The sequence below is a fragment of the Leucopleurus acutus genome (genome assembly GCF_964270905.1).
Source record: "Leucopleurus acutus genome assembly, chromosome: 3".
NCBI classification, from domain to species: Eukaryota; Metazoa; Chordata; class Mammalia; order Artiodactyla; family Delphinidae; genus Leucopleurus; species Leucopleurus acutus.
In genome coordinates, this window is record NC_139145.1 from 66,219,759 (window position 1) to 66,238,463 (window position 18,705).

Here is an 18,705-nt window from a genome sequence, read left to right on the forward strand (position 1 = left end):
AAGTGAGAGTTTACCTTATTTATACTGCCCCTTCCAAATTTTTTATAGTAAGTTATTTTTAGATCTTCTGTTACGTTTCCAAGTTTGAATAAATACTTAAGTCTCTTGTTCCATCAACCTTAGACAGTGTTGGTGCCCCACCTCTCTATCTTTCCTTTTGCTTTTACCTCTCAGTCATTTTGAGCTATTCCTTTTCTGTTGTCAGTTTGATAGCATTTAGTCTGTTCTGTAACCATAATTAAGTCTTCCATGCTTTGTCTATTGGTTGGTTCGAAGCTTGAGAATCAAAAGAATTTACATTATTAGGACATTAAATATTGTTCACTGCAGTGCCAGGTAGTGTGCTAGAATTATTTCCCCACCGTGGACTCAATATAGCAACCCTTGTGCCAATGGGAAAAGAATGTTCTAAGCATCCAGTTGACACTTTTTAAATTCAGAATTACTTGATAGTCAGTGGGACTTATGGACCCACTCTGCAAGCTCTTTTAATTATCATTTACATCTTGTGTGGCCTTGTATTCTTTAATCATTTCATGCATTATGTCCCCAATGAGAGAGGGAACTCCTTGAGAGGGAAGTGGTCTTTCCTTTTTAATTCCCACACCGATTTTAGTCTCTCAGTAAATTAAATTGGTTTCCCCAAAAGTTGGCAAGTAAATATAGTCTATGCCATTAAAATGACATCATGCTGTCAGATTCTGCATATACTTTATTTTATGATGAGTTATAAATATATAAATATTTTAAAAATAAGGCTATTAAAATCTCATAAATTAAAATATTCAGCTTCAACACTTTGAGTATTTCTCCTTCATAATCATCTTTAGCCTTTCCAAGAAGTCTTTCAACGTACTCTTCTTGGCTTCATTCACAGAACAGGTCTACAAAAGAAACATTTCATTAGTTTTCACTGCTAAGTATTTGAGTCTTGCTCATGCCTGTCTACCTGGGTCAAGCCTATGCTGCCACTTGCCACCTGAGCAATGATCAAACCCGGGCCTCCAGTCTGGCTTGACTCTGCCACTAGGCCAACAGGGTTTGCCTGTTTTTGGTGCATGCTACCTACACTCCTAGAAATGGCCACTGTACCATCACTGTCTGCCTTCAGGGTGTGGCCATCCCTGGAGAGGTGTGTCACAGCTAGGTTCTGCTCAGGGACGCGTAACATGAAGGTGGAGGCTCAGACCTGCCTGCTGCCATCTTGAGCCCGTGCCATCTGGACTGCTGAGAGAGAGATTCAGTCTCCCTGCCCAGTAACCAGAAACATCATAGCTTGGCAGCCCTTCAGGTGGAAAGGATTCCTGGTACCTACCACCGGGCCACTGCTTCAGTTTGAATCTCAGCTCTACCAAATTATTAATTGCATTGCTTAGGACAAACTACTTCGTTTATAAAAGCTTCAGTTTCCTCCTTTGTAAAAGGGGAACAATAGCGCCTACTTCCTAAGATAATTAAGAGGCTCAAAAGAGACAATGAGGGCTTCCCTGGTGGCGCAGTTGTTGAGAGTCCGCCTGCCGATGCAGGGGACACAGGTTCGTGCCCCGGTCCGGGAAGATCCCACATGCCGCGGAGCGGCTGGGCCCGTGAGCCATGGCCGCTGAGCCTGCATGTCCGGAGCCTGTGCTTCACAACGGGAGAGGCCACAGCAGTGAGAGGCCCGCGTACCGCAAAAAAAAAAAAAAAAAAAGACAGTGTAGTGTCATCTCCCTGTTTTATTACCTTGTAAATAAGGCAGCAGGGAGGGGATGAATGTCCCCAATTCCTCTACTTGGCATTAGATAACATCCACTCTTGGCTCTGCCTCTTTCCTACCATCAGTTCTCCCCTCTTACTGGATCATTCCCACTGGTATACTGACATGCTCCATATAGACCTCACCTTAAAAGAACTTCCTTCACGCCATACCTGCCCTTCAGCTATTGTTCTGTTTCTCTGCGACGTTATAGAAAAGCACCTCGAAGGAGTTTTTATACTCAGTGCCCCTTTCTTTTCTCTCCTCCCTAGCCCCATTCTCTATGGAATCCACTCTAGTCAGGCTTTCATTCCCGAATCTCCATTTATATCAGCATCACCGGTAACCTCCCTCATGACAAATCCAGTGGCCATTCTCAGTGTTCATCGTTCTTGACCTGTTAGTACATTTGACACAGTTGATCACTCCCTTCTTCTTAAAAGAGTTTCTTCACTTGCCTTCTGGGGTGCCACACATTCTTTGACTTCTCCTACTTCACTGGCTACTTCTCAGTCTCTTTTGCTGGACCTACCTCTTCCTGACCTCTATGTTAGAGTGCCTCTGGGCTCAGTCCTTGGATTTTGTTCTTTCTTTATGTGACATTTTTTTTTTTTTAAAGCGGCCCTGTTTTTTTTTTTTTTTTTTTTTTTTTGGCTGCGTTGGGTCTACGTTGGTTCTTCATTGCTACACGTGGCCTTTCTCTAGTTGCGGTGAGCAGGGGCTACTCTTCCTCGCGGTGCGCGGGCTTCTCATTGCCGTGTCTTCTCTCATTGCGGAGCACGGGCTCTAGACGTGTGGGTTTTAGTAGTTGTGGCTCGCGGGCTCTAGGCGTGTGGGTTTTAGTAGTTGTGGCTCGCGGGCTCTAGAGTGCAGGCTCAGTAGTTGTGGCGCACAGGCTTAGTGTCTCCGTGGCATGTGGGATCTTCCCAGACCAGAGGGCTCAAACCCATGTCCCTTGCATTGGCAGGCGGATTCCCAACCACTGCGCCACCAGAGAAGTCCAGGCCTGTGGCTTTAAACAACATCTTTCTAAGAACTCTTCACTTAATGTCACAAGTTCTGACATCTCCCTTAAGCTTCAGACTTTTTCAACAATCTTATCAACATCTTCACTTGACTATTAAGTAGGTACCTCAGACTTACTATGTATAAAATTCAACTCCTGACCTTAAGCTCAGTCACCAGCCCTGATCACCCCCAGTCTTCCATATCTGGTAACAGCACCAACCATTCCCCAAGGGGCCCAGGCTAGGAATCAGGAGGCCACGTTTTACTCTCTCCCTCACCCCCACAACAGATGTGTCAGCAAGTCCTCCTGGCTCTATTTTTGGTTAATATCCCAAATCTAACAATGTCTGCTGCTTCCACCCTGTCACACCCACCATCGTCTGCAGGCTGGAATACTGTGGTAGCCTCTCAACAGGCCATCTTGCTTCTATGCTTACCCCTACTCAGTCTATTTACTGCACAGTAGCCAGAATGATCATTTTAAAAATTACATAAATCAGATCGTGGTCTCTGCCTTGCTTAAAACCCTGTGGGAGTTTCCCACCATGCTTGGGGCAGAATCCATAGGCCCTGTGTGATCTCCTATTAAAATCCTCCTCCCTCACTCTGATCCAGGCCCTCCTATTAATCTTTGAACACATGAAGCTCATTTCTACCTTAGGGCCTTTGCACAGCTGTTCCCTCTGCCTGGAATGTTCCTTCCAAATCAGTAACATGGCCGGCTCTGTCACTTAGTTCAAATATCTGCTCAGATGATGTCACCAACTACTAAATCAGCCCTCTCCCTCAGGACCCCTGTATGTTCTTTATTCCTGTATTTTTCTTCATGGCACTTATCACTACTGGAATCATATGTTTGTTTGCTTTTCTCACTCACCCATTACAACATTCTGTAAGAGCAAGAACTGTATCCCCAGTGCCTAGAACAGTACCTGTAAGCAACACTCACAGAGCCTCAACAAATATTTGTCGAATGAATGAATGGGTTGATTAACCAAGGGTACTACTATTCATAAGGAGAAATATCTTAGAAGTAAGGCTGCCATCCATTGGAAGGCAAGCTGTTGGCATAATGCAGCTTACCATGTTTGCCATGCTGCTGAGGTTCCTGTGAAGTCCACTCAGGGGTTTGTTGAAGCACTTGTGGTATCTGTAGATATGCCGAAGCACAGTCCCGGCCCTGCAGAAAGTTTCCTTCTCAGTTGTGTTCTAGAAAGAGAAATTCCACAGATAGCCACTGCTAGCTTGATTTTGAACATTGGAGAGAGATGTTTCCTTCTGAGTTCTTCTTTCCAGAAGGACAAGTGGAGAAGGTGAATTTGCTCAACTGTGGATCAGGTATTCAAGTATTCCTGCCATGTGAATGGAGGCTGCTCGTCACAGCAAACAACCTCTTCCAGTTACTTGCAAATGCAGCAGCCTTTTCCTGAAACCTCCCAATTTCTTTTCCCTTGGAGGGTTTTGCTGAAGGGGTACCTGAATCAAGTCACTCAACTAAGTAAATGGGAGAGTGGGGATTTGCATGCGGGGCCATCTGTCTACAACCCATGTCTGTTTCTTTATCCCATGCAAGCTCTTCTTTCTGTGGATGCAGTTGTATGTACATCAGCTCGTAATCAGAGTCTGCTCTGTCTTATTCCTGTAATTTATAGTTTTTGAATCCAGGTTCCCTGGAAATCCCACATGTTTGTTGAATAAATGAATGCCCATCCTTTGACCTGGACAGTGCCACTTTGGCCAGCACTTTCCATTTAACCCTCCCCATGGGAAGTAGCAGTGTGAGGAGATACATGTCCCCACACAGCTAGACGTGAGTGCCAGGATCAGAGCTAGGTGCCCCAGGAGTGTGGCCTGGGGAGATGAGGGGAAGCTTCTGAGAAAGGGTGCTGGGCCTTGGACAGAGTTTCTGTTAGGGGCTTCTAGCCTCGAATGTGCAGGGTCAGAACCTCCTTGGAATGCTGGCAGCCCTGGTGTGAGTCTGGCCACATGGCTCTTCCTGGGGACCTTTGAGCCTCAGAAGAGGGCTTGTACAAGTGCGGAACCAGCTCTTTTTGAGAACCTGGGAGAGGGAATGTGTCTTGGCCTGGTCAGGCCTGGTGTATCCTCTCTCTCTCCACTGAAGAACAAAGGCCCAGAGCCTGGAGGGTGTCTTAGCTTGAGCCCAATCCAGCTCAGATAAACCTGTCTCCAGCCTCTGCCAGGACCGGCTCTTGTTCCTTGCCACTCAAAATGTGGCCCATGAAGCAGCAGCGTGGGCGTCACCTGGGAACTTGTTAGAAATGCAGAATCTCAGACCTCCCTCTGGACCCACTGAGTCACAATGTGCATTAACAGGATCTCCAGGGGATTTATGTGAAAAGCACTGTCCAAGCAGCTTTTTAGGTTCTTCCGTATTTTTTCTGATTACCAAACTTTTTACTATAAAAGTAATATACAGGGGGCTTCCCTGGTGGCGCAGTGGTTGAGAGTCCGCTTGCCGATGCAGGGGGACACGGGTTCGAGCCTGTTCGAGCCTGTGCTCCGCAACGGGAGAGGCCACAACAGTGAGAGGCCCGTGTACCGCAAAAAAAAAAAGTAATATACATTCAAGAAAAGTGAATTCACTCATTATCCCATTAGCCAGAGAGAACTACTGTTAAGATTTTGCTAACTATCTCTCCAGATTTTTTAATACATTTTTTTTTGCAATAGGGACCAACTATTGATACTCTTTTATAACCTTTTTACACTTAACATATAGTACTAGCGATTTCTTACATCATTCAGTAATATTTAAGAACATGTGATTGAGAGCTGTGTAGGAACCTAGGGCATATTTGTGCCATAGTTGGTCAATCCCCTATCACTGCAGTTTTTTGCTTCTGTAAATAAAGTGGCAGCAAGCCATCTGTATAAATCTTTGTGTTCATCTCTTATTTCTTTAGGCTAAATTCTAGGAGTGCAGTTCATATTTTAGGGGTTTTCCAGGAAGATCTTGACCCAGACCGAAGCGCCAGAATCCTAGACTACGAAAGCTTCCCCTTTCCGCTGTGGAGCTTGACGGCCCATGGGCAGGGCCTTTGGAAGGACATGTATGTACTTAATGAAGTACATGTCCTTCCAAAGGGCGTATACTCTGGCTGGAAATTTAAGAGCAGCACCAGTATCTCTGGGCTCTGGGAGTCAAGAAACCTCCCATAAATCACCATACCTCTGGGGGGCTTTGTGGGTGAGCAGAGGTGGCGAGGCCAAGGAGAAGGCAGACACTAGCTGAGTGTGCAGATGGAGGCAGACGCCTGTGTTGCTGGAGAGAGAACAATGAGGTTCAAGAATGCCAAAAAGAGAAGAGATCCTTTGCTTATTTGTCCATCAAAATCTGATGAGCCTTTTCTAAAACGTTGGCTAGGAGCTTAGAAATTATACTGTCTCAGTTCTGAGTATGTAGCCATTTAAGGTAGGAAAACACCCTCTAAAGATATTTTTCAGGGACTTCCCTGGTGGTCCAGTGGTTAAGACTTCGCCTTCCAGTGCAAGGTGTGCGGGTTCGATCCGTGGTCGGGGAGCTAAGATCCCACATGCCTTGCAGCCAAAGAACCAAAACATAAAACAGAAGCAATATTGTAACAAATTCAATAAAGACTTTAAAAATGGTCCACATGAAAAAATCTTTAAAAATAACTAAATAAAGATATTTTTCAAAAGACTTTCTAAAGGTGATTAGGATAAGTATAGAAAAGAGTTTGAATCAAATGGAAAACTTTTAAAAGAAGGAATTCTAAGGGTCTTTAACTAGTTTTAGTTAAAGTCCTTAATGTTTTAGTTCCATTGGCACTGCGGCAACAGGATGACACTCTGACCGCCCACTTTTTCGACTGCTTGTCCAGCTTTCGCTGCCTGAGTGTGTCTTGCTTAGGGCATACTTTGAGGAGCCAGGCGGACTCTGCAGTTCAGAACTGCTCAGGAAAGAGGCTCAAAAGGGAGGCCTGGTCTCCTGCCAGAAAGAAGCCCACCCCTCATAGGAATACAGAAGTGGTGGCACACCATTTGGGAGACTTCGGTGCAGGGATTCTGCTAGAGTTCTAATGGGTCTTGACTAGCTTCATTTAAGGACATACAGATCCATCCTATAGGTATTGTATTCATTATCTCCACTTAGGCCCAAATTTAGTCAGCGAATCTGATGTATGAAAAAAATCCTCTACTTTCACTTTTAAAAAAAGATTTGAGGGTTGGCATAGAGCTCTCTGAAAACTTATGGACTTTTGCTCCCTTTGGTAGTAGGAAATACCTCCAACTAATGGTCCACCCAAGAAGTCCTTCCTAGGCCAGCCAGCTTGCTTGCTTTCCACCTTTCTCTTCCTCAGACCACCTAACTTCAGAGACACTCGGGAGGCATTGCATGTGGAACCCAGGATTTAGATCAGCACATTCTTCCAGCATTTGCCAAGAGCAGGATGCCACCCAATTTGGGCATAATGGAACTCTTGATCCCCAAAAGCACTAAAATGAATATGCTGGATATTGGAAAGATGTTCTTCTTGAGAACACAAAGAAGTAACTTTTCCTCCCACATAGCATCTTTGTGGGTTTTGAAAATAACAACCTTTCTTTGTTCTGAAGTATCTTAATAGGTAAGTAAGCAGTGCTGAGTCTTTGAGGAAAAGAGAAGAATGGAAAAATGAGCTTGTTAATCCAGGAGGAATAGAAGCAGTTCGGGAGAAGGCATGAGATAGGTAAGAGTGAAGGAAGGCAGCGGGGACTGGCCTGCACCTTGGCGGGGGTGAGGGCTGGCTGGGTCTGCTAGAGCAGCCCAGAGTGGGGTCGCACTGGGCTCGCAGTCATGGAGGGTTTGATCATTTCCTAACGCTGGCCTCTTTCTTAGAATGATTGCTTCTCTACAACCAGTTTTTGCCTTTAATCAGGAGTTATATCATACAATACCATTTTCCACTAACTCAAGAGTTGGATTCCAGCCAACTTTCAAAATGGCTTTCAAATCTTCACATGTAGAAACTGAGGCACAAAGAGGTACGGAGACTTACCAAAGGCCACATAGTTAGTTAATGGCAGAACTGGGGCTAAAGCCACAGACTGTCTCACTTCCAAACCCTCGGCACTTCTGCTGGGGCCCTGCCCTTGGCTTTGGCAGCACCCTCCCAGCAGTGCAGCCAACCTCTGGAGAGCCCAGAGCACAGCTCAGTGGACTCCTGGCTATTTTATTTCTCTATATATACAGTATTAATATATGAGATATATAAAGTATTAATACATTATATATATATAATATATAAATTTATATATATATATAAAATCTCCAAGTCCTTCCAACCTGCTGATGGACAGATACAGTCTGATATGGGATGAGATTCTGAAGGATAAAATTATATAATATTTATTATATAATATTATGTATTATACGTTTGTATTATATACTATTATATAATTACAGTATTATATATCATTGTATATCAGACTCCTGGAATAATCTTTAATGAAGTGAGATAGTCCAGATAAAGGCCCGAAGACCAGCTTTGCTCACGAGCAGGACAGGCCTGCCCTGTGGCCTGGGTGCTGGGGTGTGGCCCTGCCCAAACCCATAGGGCTTCACTCCTGACCAAGTCTAGTACATGTGGAAAGCAGGTGGTTAGGAGACCACTGGTAAATTGAAGCTTTGGGTTTTTCATTCTCAGTCGTGTGTTTCCATGAAAACAGGAACTGATGTGCAGAAAGCTATTGATATGGCTGTAGTCATGTGTTTGTCAGAGAAAAATGCACTATCAGCTGTCAAATCTATCTCCTCCCACTGCAGATCGGGGGGTGGGGGTGAGATGCAGCAGGAGGAGGAAAGGTGAGATGCTCTGGTAGGAGCAGCCGGAGGCAGGGATATGTCGGCCCCTGTCCAGCAGGACGGTTCTGGACAGGCCAGAGGGGAGTTGGCAGGACAGAGCAAGATGAGGGTCTCTGGACAGCCATGCCCGGAGCTGGTGGGCTGTTAGGTGACCAGGCTGCGGAAGAGGAGGGGCTCTGGCGATACCTTTCTTGTTGCCATAGGAAGTCTCTTAGACAAAATGAAAGCTCTCTCAACGTGTAATCTCAATATCTGTTTTTGTGAGAGTATTTGGTTTTTCAGAAATATATGGGCCAGAAAAATTCTCTCCTTCAACAGCATTTATTGAGTGCCTCCTATATTCCAGGTACTCGACCTGGGTTGGGTAAAATCCTAAAGAGCTTTTCCTGGACTGGGATCTGAATTATGACTACAAAACCCAAGCTTTCTATTATACATCTTCTAAATCAAGTGAAACCAGAAACACCAAAATGTATTTGAGAGTAAAGATCAGAATTCTCAGTCTTTGAAAACGTTTCACCCATTATAGTTAATTTGGGCCTGTTCCCTTTATGTTAAAAAAAAATTTCTTGTTCGAACACTTGTGGATGGCTCTCCTTACCAAGTCACCTATCTGCCAAAGCAGACCCGGGACAGCTCTTACCTTTGTGGTGGCAAAGACGTCTTCTACAGGCAGCTCCATGCACAAGTTCTTGGCCCAGGCAGGAACGAGAGAGCAAGAGACAGAGTTACCTCCAACTGCACAGGGTAAGCCTTGCTGAGCAGCTCTGACTCCCTCAAACTGAGAAAACTTCCTGTGGTCCCTCGGGTGAAAAAAGTGCCAGGAGAAAAGTCTCCACACTGCTCCCCATCCTGTCACCAACCACCAACTACCAACTCTCTAGAAGCTGTTATGTTCTTTTCACAGTCTAAGAAATATGCACAGCATCACCAGAACATCTGGAGAGATGGTACCAGATAGCTTACCTTTCTTGCTGTGAGGATGTTCAGCGTTTTGATGATCTCTTGTAAGGTAATATCGCACTTGTGTCCATGGACGAAGTTGCTGGTACATGCCAGTAAGCAGACTAGCATTGGGATCAGTTGGGAGCTGAGACCCATTAATAGATCTCTATTTGCACTGACAATGTGAGACAATCAGTTTACCAGGAGAAGCTAACAATGCAATTCTGACAAAGATATCTCTATATATACATTTAAAATTGCTGAAACTGAGGGAAAATAAGTTTACATTGGAAATTTTCATTACACCAGGTTGTCAGTCATGTGGGACCAATCAGCGCCTCTCTTCCAGGAGAAAAAATGCCTCACAAAAACAGGTAAAATGTTCCTGTGAAATCAGACCAGTAGGAAAATGAAACCTTTTTTTTTTTAAATTAACTACAAAGTATCAGCATAGGAAATTACACCATAATTTGCTCTTTAGGTTAGTCTTATCAGCTTGGGGTTGCTGCTGGCTTTTTGCTTTGCATAGAAGGAGGAGGCCACAGGTGTCCGAATTTGTTTCAGTGCAGCCCTCCTGGGGAAAGATAGAGTAATATCAAGAAAGTTTGACTTGATTAGTATTTCAACCTGGCTTCTTCCAAGTATGGGTGGCATCTGGGAAACTCTCCTTTTGTGGAAAAGCTGATCTGGGGTTCTTTCTCTGGGTAGAAGGAAAGTAATAGGCACAGATTCTCTCCTGTCCTAGCACTCAGGCATGCCATTCTTCCAAATTGAGGATTTTGGCCAAGGACTTGTAATATGAGGTGGGACTTAGGGTCACATTAGGTCCATAGGTCTTTAACAATAAGGAGGCTCTAGGCAAAGTATGCCTATCCTGAGTTTTCAGGAATGACCACTTTGAGGGACTTCCCCTGGCGGTCCAGTGGTTAAGACTCAGCACTTCCACTGCAGGGGGCGAGGGTTCGATCCCTGGTCAGGGAACTATGATCCCACGTGCCGTGTGGCAAAATAAATAAATAAAAGATAAAAGTAATTTAAAAAAAAAGGAATGACCACTTTGAAAATGGAATTTAAATACAACCTTAGCTAATTAGGGAAAAAGAGCCATAATTTCACAGATTTACCAATCAGTTGTCCTGATCAAGGTGCCACCACTTGCCCTGGTGCTTCAGTCTAATCTCTATGGACCTGGTGACGCGCTGCACGCCCCCATTGTTCACTCAGATGCCTGCGCCCCAGAACGCGACTGCTTATTCCTCCCTGAGCCTCTCCTTCTCTTTCCTCTCCACTTCCCTTCTCTTGGTTTCTGACCTTCCTCTCCCTACTGATTTCCTCTGGAAGGTCACACAGAAAAGATGACTGCTAAGGTCATTCCTGCGTTTTGGCTCTTATTGCAGTGATTTGTACTCCGTGAAAGAAAGGATCTGGATAGTTGTATCAAATAGGTCCTTGTGGGCTTCCCTGGTGGCGCAGTGGTTGAGAGTCCACCTGCCGATGCAGGGGACGTGGGTTCGTGCCCCGGTCCGGGAAGATCCCACATGCCGTGGAGCGGCTGGGCCCGTGAGCCGTGGCCGCTGAGCCTGCGCGTCCAGAGCCTGTGCTCTGCAACGGGAGAGGCCACGGCAGTGAGAGGCCCGTGTACCGCAAAAAAAAAAAAAAAAAAAGGTCCTTGGACCATATTTAGGATCCTTCCATTGGGACTGTGCAGGGGGTTTGCCGGACTCAGTGCAGTGACTTCTGATACCAACTGTGTGGAGTTGGGCCAAACCTCCCAGGTTAAGGGCACAGCCTCCACAAGACTGCCCTCATTTCATACACTGGCTGAAAATTTGGGAGTCCCCAGTCCACCTTCACTTCTGGCCAACTGGCTACCAGTTTGAGTTCCCACTATCCTCTCAGGTTCAATAATCTGCTAGAATGACTCATGGAACTCAGGGAAACACTGTACCTAAGGTTATAGTTTTATTACAGCAAAAGGATACAAATCAGACCGAGCCAAAAGAAGAGACACAGAGGGTGAGGTCTGGGAGGGTCCCAGGCATGAAGCCTCCTCTGTCTTCTCTCCCTGGAGTCACAACATAGCGCTTCCGCAGCACCTTGATGTGTGACTACACACAGAGCATGCCAACCAGGACGGCTCATCGGAGCTTTGGTGTCCAGTTTTACTGGGGTGTCATTCAGTAGGCATAACTGACTGGAATCCTTGGCCACTCGATTGACCTTATCCTCCAGCCCCCTCCATGGAGGTCGGGCTGATATCGCAACAGCTTAATGGTGTGACCAGTCCCCCTTGAGCGGCCTCATTAGCATAAACTATTAGGCCCTGCCACAAATAGCAAAGATACTTCTATAACTTGGAAAATCCCAAGGATTTAGGGGCTACCTCCCAGGAACTGGTGACAAAGACCTGTCAAATTCTTTGTTCAAGGGGTTTGGAGGTTACCTCCCAAGAGCCAGGACAAAGATCAGACCTCTCTGGGTAAGTTAATTGTTTTTTTTTAAATAGCTATTTCTTTTATCCCCCAGTTTTATTGAGATATAACTGACATACAGCACTGTATGTTTAAGGTGTACAGCAGAATGATTTATCTTATATATCGTGAAATGATTACCATAAGTTCAGTTAACATCCATCATCTCATATAGATACAAAAAAAAAAGAAAACAATGTTCTTCCTTGTGATGAGAACTCGTAGGATTTACTCTCTCAACAACTTTCAAATACACCACAATGCAGTGTTAGCTACAGTCACCATGCTGTATGTTACATCCCCAGTTCTTATTTACAACTGGAAGTTTGTACCTTTTGACTGCCTTCATCCAGTTCCCCCTCCTTCCACCTCCCACCTTTGGTAACTGCAAATCTGATCTCTTTTTCTATGAGTTTTGTTGTTTTAGTTTCATATGTGAGATTATACAGTATTTGTCTGTCTGAGTTTTCACTTCAGGTTCTACATTGTCACAAATGGCAGGATTTCCTTTTTTATGGCTGAATAATATTCCATTGCACATATACCACAAGTTTTTTATCCATTTATCCATGATGGACACTTAGGATGTTTCCATATCTTGGCTGTTGTAAATAATGCTGCTATGAACATGGGAGTGCAGATATCTCTTTGAGTTAGTGATTTTGTTTCCTTTGGGTATATTCCCGGAAGTGAAATTGCTGGTTTGTATGGTAGTTCTATCTTTTAATTTTTTGAGGAAGCTCCATAACTGTTTTCCACAGTGGCTGCACCAATTTACATTCCCACCAACAGTGCATGAGGGTTCCCTTTTCTCCACATCCTTGCCAACATTCTTGTCTTTTTGATGATAGTTATTCTAACAGGTGTGAGGTGATATCTCATTGTGGTTTTGATTTCCATTTCCCTGATGATTAGTGATGTTGAGTACTTTTTCATGAATTTGTTGGCCATTTGTAAAAATGTCTATACAAGTTCTTTGCCCATTTTAAAATTGGATTATTTGTGTTTTTTGCTAGGGTAAGTTTTTCCCTCGCTACGCAAATGGGGGGGAATTAATAAGAAAGGGCAGCCTTCTTTCCAGGATAACTAGAGACTTCAAATCCCTATTAACTATTACTTGGAGTAAAATGGTGCATAGTCCTTTTTTAAGGAAATGTTCAAGTTAAAACGGGAGTAGCCTTGCAAGTGCAGGCACATGGGACAAGAGTCTGCGGTGCAGAGCACACCTCTCAAAGCCTTGAGGTTTGAGATGGAGCTGGAGAGGATGAGAGGTCAGCAGAATCCCAGCATGCGTGGGAGGCAGTAGAAAAGCTATCTACGTGTTGAACAGTTGTTTTTTGAGCCTTTGCTGAGGGCCAAAGCCTGGACTTGGGGTTCTGGGGCAAAGATGTGAGTCAGAAAAGGAATATAATTTGGGATCCATAGCTCAGAAGCAGAATACAGCTTCTTTTTTGCTTTGTTTCAATGGTTGGATGAGGCCAGGGAAAAAAGGATAAACTCTCCAGACTGTCAGGAGTGACCAGAAGGTCCCCACCCTTCCTGCAGGGCGACACCATGGCAGCTGTGCATGTGGCTGGGTGTTCAGAGGCCAGGAAGGTGGGGGCCTGCGTGTCAGGGACGGCAGCCAGCACCCAGCCACATGAGGACAGAGGTGAAGGAGCCTCTCCCAGCCTGCGGGAGTCACGGGCCAGGATGGCGAAGCAGGTGGGGTGGCACTAAAGCGCAGAGGGAAGTTGAAGACTGCTGGGCCCTGGCTGGGTCAGTCAGAGACTCCCTGAGCCCTGCTTCTCTTCTGTCAGCTGAGCCAGACAACACCCAGCAGAGCCCTTTCTGACTCCTCGTGGGCTTCTTCATGAAAAAAGTAATACTCCTCCAAGGGAGTGATACTTAGCAGAGATTGGAATAGGTCGGGGACTGGCGGGGGGGTCAGTGCTAGGGCAGGGGGGCAGCAGTGGGAGGCCTAAAGGGGGGAGCTCCCCGAGGAACCAAAGAAAGCCAGTGGGCCTGGGAAGGGAACCAGTTAGAACACTGCGGCCGTCCTGTGAAGGAGGGAGCTGGTGTGGAAGGTAAGGCGGTCAGTGCTGTGGGTCTAGTGTTACTTAGCAGCAGTAGAGGGACCTGGAATCAGTGGGACCTGGCGGTTCTGAATCCCAGCTCTGCCACTTACTTTCTTGGTGACTGGGAAAAGGGTGACCCTGTCCAGGCTTCTGTGTCAAATTAGGCTAATAATAGGGGTGTGGGAAGATGATCGGAGGTAATACATATAACGTGTTTGGTGTGCCTGCCATGTAGGAAGCCCATAAATGCCAACTGTCATTTTCACCATTATCATTGTTATCATCATCATCATTATTATTAATAGCACTTAGAATTGGCTGAATATGGGGGTGAGGAAGAGGACCCCAGGTTTGTGGCTTGGGGAACTGCCATTCACAGAGATGGCCTTTGAAGAGGGAAGGAGGTTGGTGGGGGTGGAGCATGAACTGAGGCGCCTGCAGCTCTGAGCTGAGGAGGGTCTGTGTTGTAGACAGAAGACGAGGGGAAGCCAAGGGAACAGTGTGGTCCTGGATGGGAGGGCGAGGGAAGAGAGGGAACAGGAAATGACTGCGGCACTGGAAACACAGAAGGAAGGAGAGGAGGCAGGCAGCCAAGAGCCTGAGAGGGAGCCCAGGCGTGAGCCTCTGAGGACAAGTGAGTGGTCAGCAGCGTCACATGTTCCTCAGGGTCAGGCGAGATAGGGGCAGAAGGGCTTCTGCTGGATTTATTGATGGGAGAAAATCGGCGACATCACTGAGGTGGCTTCTGGAGCGCGGTAGGCTCACGAAATGGAAATAGTGGTGTAGATGCATTTCGGAAGGCCAGCTATGTTGGGGTGCTAGTTGCGAGCGGTGGGGGACCACACACGATCAATAGTTATTTTTTAAATGGGACATTCTTGAGCACAGGCTTCCTCAGCTCTGTAAATGGCAACTCCATCCTTCAGGGTGCTCACACCATGGTGCAAACCTCCCGTGCCCCACACCCAATGTGCCGCCAAAGCCTCTGCCTTCAGACTGCAGCCCTGCTCGGAAGCAGGGCAGATGGGGCAGAGATGAGTTGCTAACTGTTGAAGTTGGGCAATGGATACCTGGGAGTTACTATGGGTAGAAAAATTAAATATATGTTTAGTATTTATATTTATGTATTATATAATATACATATATTTACAATGATTATATATCATATATAATGTTGATGTAAATAACGTATACAAATAAGTGTATATTATGTAGATGACCCAGATATCTCCTGAATTTGACCACATCCCACCCTCCACTGCCACGTCCACTGTCATTTCCCACCTGGGTTTCCACAGGAGCCTCCTGACTAGTCATTCCGCCCCACCCTTGTCTGCACAGTCTGCTCTTCACACAGCAGCCAGTGTCGCTCCATCACACCTAGAGCTGGAGCAAAGCCCAGTCCTGCCCGTCCTCTGCTCAGCCACGCGAGTGCTTGCTATTGCTAAGACTTTGACACTCGCTGTCCCCTCTTCCTGGACGTTGCCCTCTGTTGTGTGAACAGCTTTCTCCCTGCTCCTCCCATTTCATCCAGGTCTTGGTTCTATCCTATCTCACCAGGCAGACTTCTCTGACCTCCTATCACAACATGGCAGCAGCCTCTACCTGCCCCTGACTGCTCCGTTGCCCTCTGCAGCGCTCACCGCCCCCTGCACACCCTGCATTCTCTTGTTTGTGCATCCTGTCCCCCCACTAGAAGTAATCTTGTTTTTTTCACCATGTGTCCCCAACACCCAGAACAGTGTCTGGCACCTAATGAAGGCCTCAGGAGATCCTTGTTGCATGAATGCATGGAGCTCCATTTCACAGAGGGGCAGCTGAGACTCTGCCTGAGTCACAACAGGGGAAGTCAAGGGGACAGCTGGGACTTGAAGCCAGGGTGGTTTGGACCCTGAAGTCCTTGCCCCGAGCCCCTGTAGAAGGCAGGGAGAATAGGATTCTGGGCATAGATGCAGGGAGGACCGCCGACACGGAGACGAGGGGACAAGGGAAGGAGGGAGCTGAGACAGGCACGGCTGTGGACTCGGGCTTTGCCAAGCAGATGGTAAAGTAGCTGCTTCTCCTGGAAGAGAGGGAAGCTGGCTGAGGAGTCTGCAGGAGTTGTCCATCTACCCACAGGCCATCCATGTCTCTTCAGCTTCAGAGCTGGGCTGGCGGCCCACCCTCTCCCATCTCCTCCCCCTCTGATCCCCCTATCCCCACCTCCAGGCAGGTCAGGCAAGGTAAAGACCCCCAAGAATGGAACGTCTTCTTCTCTCTTCAGAAACACAGGATCTGATTGGCCCAAGGAGGTCCAACCCATGAGAAGAATAGTACAGGACCTCCTGTGTCCCAGGCCCCTACAAAGGCCCACCTCCTCTCCTGAGACAGCTGATCCCAGGGAGCAGTTAGACCTGAGATGAGGGGTCCTGGGCTCGTGCCTCCCAGGTGCGCTGCTGGCCCTTCCCAACCCCAGTCTTGATCAGCTCCCTCCTACCTCACGGACCAGGCGTCAATTCCATGTTCTGTTGCTTTATTTTTTTTAATTAAATTTGTCTTTGTCCCCCAGTGGGAAATGAATGTATGCTCATTATTCATAGAAAATGTGGGAAGACAGGGATTAGAAGAAAAAGAAGACAATGAATGAGAAACTGCTTTTCTAGTGAGGTGACTCCTTCTGGCCTAGGCCCCTCTGGTCCGCCAGAGGCCATCAGCTTGGGTCTATAGGGGTTGCCACAGCCAGCTCGGCCCTTCCCACCTTCGTGGGTTTCAGGAAGAGCCCTTGGGCCCCACGCTTGTCCAAGTGATGCAGAGAGCGGAGCTGATGAGAGTTGCTATATTTACTTGTGGCGTCTGCGTCACTGGCGACCACACAGCGGCATCTGCCCAGGCAGCACGTGGGCTGGGGGTGTTTCTGAACGACGCTTTGAGAGAATCACTTTCCACAAGAGAAGGCACGCAGGAGGGGAAGGGAGAGAGCGCAACAGAAAGTGAGGTCGTAAGTAGAAAACCGCTTCTGGGATTTCAAATGGCTTCGTCATGGGGCCCTCCCTTGCTGCTGAGAAATCAGTTGATCTGGGAAAGTTTGTTGCAAACCCTGTGCTCTGTTGCTTTTGGGTGGAGCTGAGAAATGAGTGAAGATAATGAGGCTTTGTGACTTTTATTTTTCAGGGTAGGAGTGGGCAACGTGTGTGGGAGGGGTGATACAGCCACCAGTTCTGACACCGGCTTGGACCTCTGGAAAGGCTGGGTGCCTGGCCTGTGTGTCCCAGACCAGGCTGCCCCATCTGGACATGGTCAGCCTAGACTCGTCTGGGTCTTTTAAGACTCCCTTAGAGGGGAGTCAGCTCAAGGGAGGAGCAGGATTTGAGTTTGTTCAAACTGACCAGGTAAATTAAGATCATAAGCAGAAGGCACTGCCCCGTTGATCGTAACGAAAAAGTGATAAGCTGATGCATTCGATAAACCCCAGCCTTCAAGCTGCTCGGTCACAAGGAAACAAGATGCAGGCCCTTGTCCTCCTGGGTCCTGAGCAGTTCAGACGACCAGCCTCAGAGAAACCCCTGAGGTGACTCGGAGTGTTTTCTGACACCTCATCTGAGTGGCAAACAGAGGTGTTTGGCGCCAAGTTCACTGGAAACCTGAGTGTGTGTCTCACTTCTCACTTGAGCCCCAGCCCCTCTTCCGGTGAAACCTCCTAGGCCTGGGGTTCCCGGTGTGCCAAGGGGCTCCCCACCCTGGGCCCCATGACCAGCATCTCCCTCCCACTCACCAAGCCTTCTGTCTCTTCCTGACACCCCTTCTCCCTGGGCCCTGTTTGGGGTTTGCCTTGTGCATGAAAGAAGTGAGACCACATGGCTAGAGAAGACTTCCAGCATATACCCGGAGGGTCAGTCCCCAGGTGGTGATGTTCCCAGCCACAAGAGCTCACATACCTTTTTTTTCCTCTCTCTTCCTTATCTCTCATTCCTGACTGGCCCCCTTTCCCACTGCCAGCAACAGCGGCTTGGTTCTGTGGCTCTGTGAGGTCTGCCATCCCTGGAAGGCCCCCAGCCCCCCTGGCTCACTGCACACGCCCTCGTGACCACAGGCTCCTCTCTGGGGACAGTCTCGGGTGAGGCGGAGGCGCAGGCAAGGAGCTGCAGGTGGCTGAGGATGTGGTGCGCTGCAGACCCCTAGTGGTGGGGTCCAGGTGGCACTGTCGGCACTGTGCCCCCAGCAGCAGGGCCCTCCTGACTATGGCTTGGGCAATCCTAAGGGGTCCTCGCCCAGGCCAACCTCAATTCCAGTCTTTGTTCTTGAGAAATTCACAGGGAATTTCACCGGAAGCCTTTCCATCTTCCTTTTGGACAGACAGGCCAATGCCCTGCTTGGGCAGAGAGAACATGGGTCAAAGGTGATGTTACCAGAGAATGGATAGCTAAGTTTTGTGTTAAAGAAGAAGAAAAATCAATCTTCCATAAATATTCTTCTGACCTTAAAATCCTCGAATCTCTGGATGGAGGAGGATAGCGGAGATCTCACTCCTACCCTCACCCCTGACATTTGAGCTACCCACCCTCCCAGGGTAGAGCACCCTTTTCCAGACCCCCACTGTTTAAAGGCTTCTTTCTGCTGCTAAACTTTGAGTGCATGTGGTGTCTTGGTCACCACTAGCCCAGGCAGCTGGTGCAGTGCAGGCCT

At 47.3% G+C, this 18,705-nt stretch overlaps 1 protein-coding gene across 1 annotated transcript; it reads right to left on the reverse strand.

Annotated features, from left to right (window-relative positions):
- Nucleotides 1–791: 791 nt before the first annotated feature.
- On the reverse strand, nt 792–9,671 carry IL4 (interleukin 4; the record flags this gene model as incomplete). The annotated part of the gene is made up of 4 exons (XM_082835344.1): nt 792–884; nt 3,827–3,952; nt 9,214–9,261; nt 9,537–9,671. The coding sequence occupies 4 exons, from the start codon at nt 9,669–9,671 to the stop codon at nt 792–794; spliced, it is 402 nt and encodes a 133-aa protein (XP_082691470.1).
- Nucleotides 9,672–18,705: the final 9,034 nt, after the last annotated feature.